Source organism: Aythya ferina, assembly GCF_964211825.1.
Source record: "Aythya ferina genome assembly, chromosome: 3".
Classification (NCBI taxonomy): domain Eukaryota; kingdom Metazoa; phylum Chordata; class Aves; order Anseriformes; family Anatidae; genus Aythya; species Aythya ferina.
In genome coordinates, this window is record NC_140298.1 from 70,545,058 (window position 1) to 70,557,900 (window position 12,843).

General features: G+C 41.8%; 1 protein-coding gene across 1 annotated transcript; it reads left to right on the top strand.

Annotated features, from left to right (window-relative positions):
- The first annotated feature begins 6,450 nt into the window (after positions 1–6,450).
- Positions 6,451–10,023, top strand: MTRES1 (mitochondrial transcription rescue factor 1). Its single transcript, XM_084514559.1, has 4 exons — positions 6,451–6,540; positions 7,281–7,719; positions 8,505–8,577; positions 9,670–10,023. Exons 2-4 carry the CDS (start codon positions 7,289–7,291, stop codon positions 9,844–9,846), a joined length of 681 nt encoding a protein of 226 aa, XP_084370685.1. The 5' UTR covers positions 6,451–6,540; positions 7,281–7,288; the 3' UTR covers positions 9,847–10,023.
- The last annotated feature ends 2,820 nt before the right edge of the window (positions 10,024–12,843 follow it).

The following is a 12,843-nucleotide window of genomic DNA, read 5'->3' on the forward strand; positions in this document are numbered from 1 at the left end:
AATACATTAGCAAACAGGATTGGCTGAAATGACAGGCAGAAAAAAAAAAAAAAAAAAAGTCATCTATAAAAGCGAGCACAGAAGTAGTCTCTGAGACTAGTAATGTAAAAATACTTAAAGGTGATGTAAAAGTACTAGAAAGCAATGTAGTTAAATTTGGACAAGCTTTAGTTAAATAGGTGCAGTCAGAGCACTGAGTGGAAATCATGAGAACTAATTTTGACTTAACCATTAATTTACTCTTGCCTTTATCTACCAGTCTCAATTCATTTAAGCTTAAATATTTTAGGAGCATCAATTGCCAATGAGAATTGCTGGATCTTGAGCTGCCAACCAGCTCTTCACTTTCCTTGGCTGTGTATAGACTGAAACTTTCTACACACTGTGGCACATCCCAGGGTCTTCAACCATTTTAAGCTCATTCCAGGGTGCACTGCAGCTCTCAGTACTCACTCAACTATATTATGAGCTATTTTAGTTAATCCCCAACTGTGAGCATGTTATGCATTTATGTTTTAGGTTCTGATCTTTTTACAAAGGAGATCTTTGAAGAGGGAAATCCAGCTTTCCAGCCTGCACTGTCTAGCCTACATATGCTGATCTATGCTGACATCCTCTGGCGATAAGTTTCTTTGATGTCCATTTTTGCCATAAGGGTTGTGCCTTGAGAAACTCACAGGTCCATATTCTCTAATCTATAGAAACACTGTCTTTTCATAAGCTAGGCTGGCTCTTCTTTTGCTACTTGTTAGTGGGAAGGACTCACCTTGAGGGAGCATCAAGGCTCCAGCCACAAAATCAAAACTCACCAGCTTTTTTGAAGCATCCTTCATTACAGCTGGACCTTTCTTACAATTGCACCTTCACTGGCATTGCAGAACAAGACTGAAACACTGATGGGAGGTGGCTGGCTGAAACTCATTTTAGACATCTGGACAATATAGTTTGGCACAAATCTTGGTTAAGCACTCGGAAAATATTTTGAGGATTATGTTCCTTCTTCTACTGGAGACTTTATATTCATTTTTTTGTTAGTACAGCTTTTAATGGAAGGCAAGGTTGGTGGAATTTTAAATCTCCACTTGGTATTAAATGATGATTGGACTCCGCTACACACGTCTTCAGACATGAGCCTTGTTGCCATGATTCAGACCATCACTATACCAGGATTCCAGCATGGTTTCTGTTGTATGTCAATCTGAGGCAAAAAAAAAACATCAGGCTGCTTAATTAGAGATAAGTAGTTATAGAGGTAAGCTAAACAATGATTTCCAGACCCAGAATCGTAAGACTGAAAGTTTGACCAGAATTGACATTGTGATTCTGGGAATACTCTCAACAAGAAATGCTGAGGATAAGAATTGCTGTCTGTCCTGGTTTTGGCTGGGATATTCCTGTGAATATAGCAATGGGTTGTTTGATTTCCCAGTCAACTTCAAGGGACGGTGTCGGCTTGTATGGCACAGTGTGGCTTCAGATCTGTCCAAAAGCACACCTTTCTCTCGAAGTCAAATAAGCTCTTGGGTGACATCAATACAAACAGATTAGAAGTAACAGAGCCTGTTCTTTGGCCTTCAGGCCAACTCGCATGTCTAGCCACAACCATACTCTTAAACTCTCCTAGCCTCCAGAAACGGGTGGCTGAATCTAAATTGCCTGTTGGAAGGAAGCTGTCCCCAGCCTGGGCCAACCCCTGAATCATGCTCAGGAATTATTTGGTCTCACGTTACTAGATAGTGGGACAAAACCAAACCAGGGCTTTCCTTTAGCTCATGAGGCTTAATGTCAGATTAGAAATCTATAGACATGAAGACGTAAAAAGGATCAAAAGTCAATTTCTCCATCTTCTGATCTGAGGCAAGTTTAAACATTATTCTCAGACAACTTCAGTGAAGGGTATTCCACAGTCCATAGGTCCCCTGTTTCTTCATTAAACTGTCTGTACAGAAAGTGTCTCTTAATAGATGTCTTTGTTGAAAATTTAAAGTAGCAATCTGTTATGTCACCGTAGTAAAGCTCACAGATAGTAATGACAGTCAAATTTATAACAAACTGTTTTAGCAATTGAAAACCTATCAACCACCTCGCATTGGAAGGAAGGAAGGCTCACCTTAGAGCAACCATCTACATCAAGTGGATCTCCCTGGAAACTTTTGATGGTGAAGAGAAGCGATGTAATTTATCTCATTCCAACACAGACATCTGAAACAGATGAATCACATCCTGGAGGTGCCTACATCACTCTCAAAACTGACTAGATGGTTAGTTCAGACATTTGTCATGGAGTTTTTTCCTTATTTTGAGGAACAGGTCCAGTTCCTTCAACCTTTTTTTAACAGAATTTCTAAACCTCATGCATTTTTGTTGCTTTCCTTTGCACTCTCAAGTCCATCGGGTGCAGAGAAAGTTGGAACCCTTTGTTTATTTATTTATTTATTATTATTTATTTTATTTATTAATGCACACACACAAATATGATTCAAAAATGCATAGATGAACAAGATCTAGAAGCTACTCCTCCCATTTCATCTTAGAAAAAGGGACCAGTTGGGGATTCAAAAGTTCCTACTGTGTGATTTACACAATCTTTTATACCTCTGGACCTGGACACTGTGAAAGGACAAGATGTCCTTGACTCCAAATGATATGATTATCCATCCCTATTGCACCTTTATTGATATTATTTGCTTTTTTATATATCAAAAGTGTATTGCAGCCTACAGATACATTTCTATTTCCTGATGCAATAATGTTTACAAATGCTAATCAAAATAATGTTGTCTCTGAGTCACAATGGAAGCTGAAGTACTTTGAACATCCTTTTTTCTGCTTTTAAAAGGAAACCCAACACAAAAGATAATAAAAAGAAAGAAAGAAAGAAAGAAAGAAAGAAAGAAAGAAAGAAAGAAAGAAAGAAAGAAAGAAAGAAAGAAAGAAAGAAAGAAAGAAAGAAAAAGAAAAAGTAATAGAGAATAACAAATCTTCAATTGTACACAGATGGAGGAACAATCTAAAATCCCTCATTGGAAATTAATTATGTTAGACTCATACATGCATATATCTCAAATTAGTTGCTATTAATTAGAGAAGAGAACATTATATTCTAAGTAGTAAAGCCATTATTCTGGGGAGAATACAGGGGAAACAGAGGTAAACAAATAATTCAAACTAATTAACATTTGCTCATGGAATATGTAGTTGTTAAGGCTAATAAGTAAGTTTCGAATAACAAATGCTTAATTGATTACTTTTTCTTTTTATTACATTTGCCACCTGCTGTTAGTGGGAGCTAGGCAAATCCTAGAGCAGCAACAAAAGCCAGCAGGACCTGAACATGTTCGCTGCAGAATGAATGAAAGTCTGAAAGCTGGTGTTAAAAAATAGAACATTAACTTGCACTTCAAAACCAAAGACATTGTTTTTTATATAATTAGCAAACAAGGAAGTGAGAGAATAAAAAAAAAAAAAAAAAAGGAAAAAACAAAACAAAACAACCCACAATTTTTATTGCAAAACTCTCACCAAACTGGGGAGATTTAATTAGCAGTGGAACTATGGAGCCTTTAACCTCTGTGTAGCTGGAATGAATACCAGGCTGGCTGATGGAAGTTACTATTTTCCTCCCATGTACTTAACCACTGGTGTAACACTGATTTTCACTGTCAAGGAGACTATTAATTTCTGGTTTAGGTGGGTCACTATGGTCAGATTTATTAGGGTGGCCTCTATCAGCTTCTTTAGTCTGCGCTGCCCACCTCTATTTTCTTTCTGATTATAGCTCAGTGTGGTGTTATATTGTAAGAGAGACAATTGGTTGGCTGAAAAAAGCCAAATTAGTGAAAAGGACGAATAAAAAAAGGAATGCTACTTTAGCAAGTGGCTATATCTCCACCACTTAAAGAAATGTAAAATCCGTCTATGATGTATAAGTTGAGTTTTCAATGAACAGGTAAGCTGCAAGGAAAAAGGGTCTGTGAGACCTCGTTCACCTCCAGAAAGGGATTCTGTGTGCAGGATGCCAAAGTGGCTGCAGGAAAAAGTGACAGAAATTTGTAATACCATTGTTACTGGAAGAGCTTAAGTGGTAACACAAAGGGTCAGTAAGAATTTCTGCTGCATGCCAGATTAGTTTTCAGAGATGTACTTTAGAGAAAGAGACGGTAAGATTGTATGGACATGGATTGGATGCAAGCAACAAGCTAGAGAAATTGTCTCCAGACTATGGACTAAGAAAGGAAAGCATCTAAGCAGTTACAGAAGGTATGTAGTACAGGAAGAGGTGAGTTAGTGGTCAGGGCGATTATTATTATTAGTTCATTATTTAAATGAATATGGGCAAAGTTAAAGGCAGTGCTCAAACGGGGACACTGTTTTTCTAGGCCATGCACAGAACTGTCCAGTCACCTCCTCGCTGCACCTTGAGATAAGCAGCGTCCTTTAAAGGTTGAGTGTGGTTCCAGCAAAGTATTGCTGAAGATAAATCCGCAGTGACAAGTAATCTGGTGAGATGGGCACTGTGTGGAGAGTTATAGCAGTGGAGTTCATGGCTGCTAACAGGGCTGGAACAGCTATACAGTGATCTTGATGTTATTTCAAGATGCAATGAGTATCAGCAGATCTACTGCTGTCACTTGCCTGACCTTGCAGAAAAATAAAGGTAACAAAAATCCCTAGGCAGTGGAGGAGTTCTTGGCTACCGATTCCAATACACAGGTCAAATGTTACTAAGAATTTTCTCTCTGAGCTATCAAAACAAGATGACTGAATGTCATAGAGTGTATATTGCAGTGTACAAAACAAAAACGATAAAGAAGAGAGGAACTCCATCGAAAAAATGAAGCAATTGTATAAGAAAACCATGGAAAGGTAATACATCTTGGTCTGGCTAATTTCTCACTTGATCTTCAAAAGGTTACATAGATTACTATTAATCTGCCTGAGCTGAACGATCAGTTTCTTACCAAAGCCGAAATTTTTAATTGTATGTTGCTGAGGTGTCATGTGATATTTATATATATATATATATCTTAAAATCACTTCAAGTCAGTTTAAATAACATATTTTTCAGATATGTGTATGACTAGCATGTTTTTGAAAAAAACTTTTGAGCTCGTGAGCCTTTTACAGGGAGCTATTCACTGCCATCTAATGGTAACGTGGAAAATGACATAAATTACACTACGGGCTTTACCCAGTGCTAACATTTTGGTTACAATTGCAGTTTGATATAATGAAAGTATGAATAGTGAATATTACCTTCATTTTTGTCTTCGTGGTCATTAAAAATTCACTTTAAAAAAAAAAAAAAACACACCAGGCTGGGTGTTGCCAAGACGGCACGTGGCTGGAGTACAAATCTTGAATGAGGGCTTTGATGTCTCCTCATACTCTGTGGCATGGAGAGAAGCAGATGGCAAGGAGACCCGTGTGACATGTTCCTCTGCGACCCAGGGCTGAATAAATCCTGACAACCCCCCTGGTAAGGCCAGAGAGAAAATATGAACGTGGTGTACCTTCTAACTAGAACAGCTAGAGCTGGACCATGTAGCTGGCCTGGGAAATGAAGCAAGTGTGACAGAGGTGATGTCTGTGTTTGGAGTTGTGCAATGAGGAGATAAATCAGAGGCATGATGCCTGCTCATGACAACCAAGTTACATTTTCTGTCTGACTGCAGAGGGACCTGTCTGAGGGCAATGCAATTAACCTTCTGCAAACTCGAAGGCCTGCAGGAGAGGCTACTGAACAGTGAATTGATTGCTTTCTGTTTGTTAAAGGGACCATTATATCACGGCGTCTGAGAAATACAAAAGACAGAAACACTTTAAACAAGTTCTTTACATTGCCTTTCGGTACGAGGATGCAATAAAAATGTGTAATGCCAGATTAGCCTAGAAAGGTTAATTTTAATTAACAAAGATATCTTCACTCTTAGCAAAGTTAGAGCGTGACTTTAATCCTATGGGAGGTAAATCACATTCTAAGAGCTCTGAAAAGAGTGGGTTGCATGGAAAAGTAGTTTTTCTGTTTGTTTTGTTTGTCTTGTTTTTGTTTTTTCCCTGATAAGGATGTGTATATATTTTAAGATGTATCAATGGAAAGTATGAAAAAGCAAGCAGTTATGTTCCCAACTGAGATTGGTCAGAATCTCACAGAACTGGGCATATTTAAAGAACTGGGGTATTTATGCTTATTCCAAAAAAAAAAAATTGGATATTTGAAATACAAAAAAGACATAAAGATGTTTGCAGTGTCCTCTCCAGCGAGGTTTCCAAGGAGGGGAGACAGCTTTGCAGAGGGATTGCTCCACGACAACACATCCCTGACATAAAAAAATCCTCGTTCGAGTGTTTTATGACAGAACATGCTGGTGTAAAACTAAGCGATCAATTACAACCCCCGTGTTAATTGCTCGGCCCCACAGCCTCGCCGAGGCGGTGCGCCAGGGGGCGCCGGCCATGGGCTGAGCCTGGGCCTGCGGCCTGCCGGCGGCGGCGAGGGGACGGCGGCGGGCCCGGGCCTGAGGCTCGGCGGGGACCCAGGTAACCGAGCCCGGTGCCTCCTGGGGAGGGCTCCGGGAGGGAGCCGGGGCCCCGGGGCCGGGGATGGGGCCGCAGGGGGGCCGCGGGCTGGAGGGAGCCGGCAGCGGGGCCGCGGCCCTTGGCGCCCGCGGGGGCCCCTTGGAGCCGGCCGGGGAGGCGGGGGGAGGCGGCCGCCGTGTTGTGGGGCGGCTCGGCAGCCCCTGGGAGCGGCTGGGAGGGGATTTGGATAAAATAAAGTAAAAATAAAAATAAAAAAAAAATGTAAATAAGCACTAATAAGTGTTGGAGTGGTCACACAGCCCCGCCGGGCAGCTGGCCCCGCGCTGAGGAGAGGGGTGGGTCTTCCGCGAGCGCTGCGCCCGCCTAAATTTCCAGCTTCATCCCAGACACTTCATAATAACATATATAAAATAAATAAATAAATAAAAGGCGTGGGGTTGTGGTCCTGGAGGCCGATACTCGAGGCCTTTTCCCTCCCATAGCTGAAGGCACACGGCAAGGAACTCCTTCAGGATTCACTTGTGGAGAGGGAAGGGAGACCCCGGTCTCGTGAAGCAAACAGGTGTCAGGCTGCACACACACACACATAAAGCTCATTAAAAACCATCTCACAGCCCACCTGCTGGGAACGTGGGGTGCTGTGGGTGTTCCTGCCTGCTATACCCCTCAGAGAGGCTTCCCCTAGGGCTCCTCTTCCCAGGCACTGCTTGTTTTTGCTAAGGGTGTTTGTTTTATTTTAGGGTATGCTATGACTGGCTTCAGGCTCCCCATCACTGCTCTCAGAAAGCTGAACGTCTGGTTTGGACTGTGGGAGAGATTCCCCTCTAACAAACTGTTTCCCTCGTGGAGAAGAAGCATATTCTGCAGCTGCCAAGCAAGCACAGCAGCCTACAGAAGGTATTTCAGCTTTTCGCCAGTAAAACAATGTGCGTTAAGACTTTCCCCGGAGTATATCTCAGTACTGTCTCTGCGTAACAAAAGCAGCAAAAGCTCCAAAAGGAATAGACAAACTGTACAAGAAGAGGAAGAGGAGGAAGAGGAAGGTGAAGAAGAAAGCGATTTGGAGGATGCATATGAAAATGACCCCAATGTAGTAAAAGATTATAAAGACCTTGAAAAAGTAGTGCAGTCCCTTCGATACGATGTGATCATGAAAGCTGGCCTAGACATTGCAAGAAAGTAAGTATGGAAGAAGATCTGCTAATGAGAAAGATGTCATGTATCTAAACGCTGAGTTTTGATGCCCTTTTTTGCTGGGATAACTCAGCATTTTGTCAGCCTAGCTGTTTTGACTACCTAAAAACAGTTTTTGGATGTATGAGGTGTTCTTGTTTGTTTCAGGCATTTTCTATCACTTATCACTTACTTATAATGAAGGAAACACAAAATGGTATGCTAAGTAATACAAAAAGATCTGGTTTGAGAGAGAGGGAACAAAATGATATGCTTTTTAACGGGTGCCAGAATAGATGAGGGTAAGTATAAACCTAGTGTACCAAGTCAGCCAGGTATATGTACACTCTAAAAATAATATCACAAAATATGATCTGATGCAACCTACTTACATTAGCCTTATAAGGCTTATATAGCCTTATATTGCAGTGTTGTTAGTAGCTGAATATTATTATAATTTGATCACTTAAAATGATGACACTGGCTGGTGTAGGACAGGGGACGTTATTTGTTGGATATTCAGCAGGCAGCTCTTTGTAAACAGCTTTTGGTTGCTTGCACATGTGGCACAGAGCACCTATAGTCTACTATTGCGTTTAATATCTGTGAAAGACTTCTTTACCTCCAGCTCAAGTCTGTTCTGTCCCAAAATAAATCTGTCCTTTATGCGCATATTAGAGTTGTGGAAATTAGTCTTGCATGTGAATGGTTTTCTTGTGTATCTGCAAAGAAATAATTGCATTTGTTCTGCTGCGTTACTGTAAATGCAATAAAACCTTGTTTTTCTTCAGTAAAGTAGAAGATGCATTCTACAATAATGAACTCAGGCTGAATGGAGAAAAACTATGGAAGAAAAGTAGAACTGTAAGACTTTTTCAAATTTAATTATTTTAATGCAGTACAAGCAAATAACTAAGGCGTGACCTCTTCTTCTCACTCCTTTTACTTGGGTCAGAAGAGGTAACCACTAAATTGCTCTGGGAATGTGAATGGCATTGCTAACAGCACTTCCAGCTTTGTGTGTGTGTTTGTGACTGTGATTCCGGGGTTAAAACTCTGTTCCTTAAGGCAGACAGGAGAGTCGTGGTATTAAAAAGTAAAAATTAGGGCTGAAAGTAAAGAGAAAGCCGGTGGCAGCAATGACAGAACTTTGCAAGCTGCTGAAGGAAGTGATGATGCTTATGAGGTTGATGGAGTAGGAATGAGTAATGTGAGATATTAGTGGAGCAGGCATAGGATTAAAGAAAAAGTTTGATGATAGAAAGGAATTGAAACTGGGGTAGCTGAGGATAGGTTATTTTACCTGTAACAGAGCACGCAACACGTATAGAAGAGGTGAAAGGGTTGCAGGCCCAGCTGGTCATGCTCTTTCACACCAGAGCTCACTCAAATGGTGACAAAGATACCTCTGTACACCTTTTATGTGAGGGTGACCTAGGTGGCAGTTATTGTGGTCGAAAGGCAACAAGAAGATAAGTTCTTAATTCCTGATCCCCTCAAGTCAGGGCTAGTTTTTGAGAGGCATGCTACTTTTGTGGAATTTGAAAAGACCACAGTGAAAAGACCACCAGCACTCTGTTCTTTACATCAGTTTAAGATGTTTTGAAGGAGGGAGAATTTTGCATTTTGCTGTTTTGAGTCTATGTCGATAGAAAAAGATTGGCAGGGAACATCATCCAGTAAAAATGAATAAAAAAATGCTACCTTACACCTTTTTCACAGTTGGGTGTCAGCTGTAAAACAGGAAAGGCAAAGCTTTTGGCAGAGAACCTCATGAGGAGACGTTTAATTGCTAATTGCTAGGGCTTTCCTAGAAGGAGCTACAGTGGGTCTAGATAGCCTGCCTTCCTCCTCACCTATAAGAACAGGACTATTACGTGGAAAGAAAGGAACACAATTAAAATTGCACGCAAAGGGAGTGTTTTATGATCATTCATGTTCTCTTTCTGTTTCCAGGTGAAAATTGGTGACACGCTGGATCTCTTAGTAGGGGAAGATAAGGAAACAGGAACCGCTGTAGTTATGCGAGTAGTCTTAAAAAAAGTATCTGACAAGACTGAAAGTGAAAAATACAAAGTAATTTTGAGGCGTTGGAAAAACTTAAAGGTGCCCAAACAGGATGTACTTAAGTAACAGGGAGTTGCATGTGGCAGCGTGGGCTTTTTTTGCAGAAAACCATATCATTTGTTGTTAAATACGAATTTTGGTTAAACAAAATGACAGTGCCCTTTTTTAAGGGCTTGCTTTAGAATGTTATCTCCTTACGCTGTGTGCATCAATATTGCTGCAATAAAAACCTGTCACTTTTCACTGTTAGTCGTGTTTCATTATATTGGGGAATAAAACACCCAGCCCTTTTATTTCCAGGCAGTTTCCTTGCAGATATTATAAATAATGAATCAATAAAGGCTAATTTGATCACTGTTTAATTGCTGTCTAGTTTTATTAATCAGGTTATATTAAAGCTGGTACCACAACAAGCAGAGCTGCTCTCTTAGCCATGTCTCTAGAGCCATTAAATATTTTGGATTAAAAAAATATGTAAAATCACTTCCTTTCTTAATTATTGGTTTGATCCTGGTTAACAATACCAACTCCCCTTGCTTCTGTACCAAGAATACAAAAATTATTTATTGCAGCTGCATGTTTTTAAGCAGGAAACGTGACAGTGCCAGCATTAATCAAGGCAGATACTCTCTTATGGAGAAGGCAGCTCAGTGAGGAGACATGCGGGGTGCTCGTTTTCACCATTCAAGTAACCATGCAGAGGAAAAGGGAATCTCAGGTTCTGTCACATACTTATTTCAGCCATGGACCTAAAGTATTTATTATTCAGGTGGCTGCAGAGATCCAAGCAAAAAAAAGGTAATACTGTGATTAAAAGCTTCCGTCTGTATTACTACAGGAAAATACTGTCTCATGGCAGGCATCTCGAGTAATCGCCCACACTTGTAAGGCTGAACATATGCTTCTTCCAACAGAAACAGTTTATTTGACGAGTGGTGGTGCAGAATTTTATTCTGTTTATATGTGCTTAACTTCCACACGCAGGCGTGTGTGTAGAGGGAGCTGGCCTGTGGGAGCAGGCAGCCACTTCTCCAGTCCACAATCTGCTCCCAGCGTCACCTGAAGAACCCAGAGGGAAGGAGATAGCTTGGAACAGGAGGAGCAGCATACACCGGGCCACTTTTTGGTGGATATTCCTGAAATATAAGTGTGCAGGCAAAAAAAAAAATCAAACATAGTGCACTGGAATATCAGGTACACGAGTAAACAACTGGATTGCTGCTGCATAAAACATCAGTGACATGGAGAGGAAGCAACGGTGCTCACCTTGCCAGGAGCACACGGGACCTGTTGGGTTCAACCACCAGCTGCAGGGCTGGGACCGTGCGTGAGCAGGTTGTGCCTGCCCATAGCCTCAGATGTGGTGGCTGCGGATTGCATTATTAAAACACATTTCTAGTTTCCTTCAGACGGAACTACAAACCCGTGCTGTTGTGGTGAGCTTTTTATGCGTGTGTAGGTGTTTAAAGAGGCAGCCAGATGCCTGGTTAATGTTTCAAAGCCACAGCGACCTTTTAAAAGCTTGGTTCTTAGGAGGACACGATCCTGGAAAGCTTTCCTTGAGGGTTTTGGTAATCCTCAAGCTGCAGAAGTGAAAGGAAGCAGTCACAGTCAGCATTACAAGCACCCAGAGGTGAGCAGGGCATAATGAAAACATTAGGGCAAAACCTTAAATCTGAACTTCTGGCCAAGCCTAGTAGGAAGTAAAGATGTGTCCTAGTGATGACTGCCACCAAAACCAGGTCTTCAGTGACAAAGGTGGGGCTTTCCTCATTTTGAGTGCTCAGCCACTTGTAGTATCAGCAAGGCAGAAAGAAAGGAAGGCTTCTTAATGGGTCTTGTGATGGGTAGGAGTGCCCTCTTCAGCTTCGGGATCGAGATAGCTGAAGGGAGAACTGTAGCAGCTTGCTTCAGGAAAGAAAGCTTCGCTCACAGGCAGGGTGATCTCAGCACAGAGCTATGAGAGCAGGAAGGTGAGTTGTTGTTCCGCTCGGCTACACTGACCTGTCCTGGATAAGGGTCCCCATTGATCAGATTGTTTCTGGGGGCTGGTACTGCTGAGCAGGTTGCCCTCGTTCCTACAACCTTCAGGCATTTAGCCTGTGAGCTAAAGGAAGGCAAGGCTTGGTTAATGACCGACCTGAGCACCAGGGGGGCAGATCCAGCCTGAGTTCTGGGAGAGGAAGGAGGAGGCACACCACAGCCACCCAGCTGGCCCTTCGGGGTGTTTTTAGACAAGGGAGGCTCAGAGGTAAATCACACATTCGGCTCCTGTGAAAAAATTCATGTTCAGCGTGACGATCACTCTACAATGCAACACACGTCTGAGCACTGCTGAAGCTAAAAAAAAGAGAATCATTTCCAATGCTAGAGCATTCAATGCACACGTGGCCAAGTCCTTCCAGGAGACCTTGGAATTTTAAATTCCTGGAACAAGGAAGAAGGAGGAAAAACAAGGAACAGCATTGCATGATATCAGACAGACTTCTAGATTTTATACAAGGGATCAAATCTCAAGGGTAGGATGTGATCCCACGGAGTGTGTCAGTCCTGCTGCTGATGCGCCTTGGGATCATCATCCCACAAGAAACATTTGCAGACCTTACCAACACGCCTCCTTCCGTCGTACACTTTCAGGGGTGTATCACTGCAGCTAACTCGTAAGGCAGGGTTTGCCTTGCAGGGAAGCGAGCTTCGTCTCCAAAGCACTAACACATGATGCTACAAAATGCCTCTGGAAACAAAGACAAACTGTTGTTTCACCATAATGAAATTTGGGAAGGAAATTGGGAATGATTAGCTGACATTTGTGTGTGGGGGGAGAAATATTAATTAGCTGATCTTCCTCCAGTCTTTGGCAATCACCATTTGTTCTGTTTACGTCTATTAACACAAATTTCAGTGTGACTGGACACATGATGAGTTTGCCTGTTTCTTAACCGAGGGGTTATGCTGGTTTGTTTTTAAGGAAAACCTGGTTATAAAAACAATCAATCAAAATCAACCACCACAACCCCGCGTTTGTTTATCTTTCTGGGTGAGGAGGTGGGAGGGAGACAGAAC

What these genes read in the sequence shown, in the direction of transcription:
- MTRES1 (XM_084514559.1), top strand. Translation starts at nt 7,289, where the DNA reads ATGACTGGCTTCAGGCTCCCCATCACTGCTCTCAGAAAGCTGAACGTC. An exon ending in GGCCTAGACATTGCAAGAAA is followed by an intron (nt 7,720 to 8,504) that starts GTAAGTATGGAA and finishes GTTTTTCTTCAG; the next exon opens with TAAAGTAGAAGATGCATTCT. An exon ending in TATGGAAGAAAAGTAGAACT is followed by an intron (nt 8,578 to 9,669) that starts GTAAGACTTTTT and finishes TTCTGTTTCCAG; the next exon opens with GTGAAAATTGGTGACACGCT.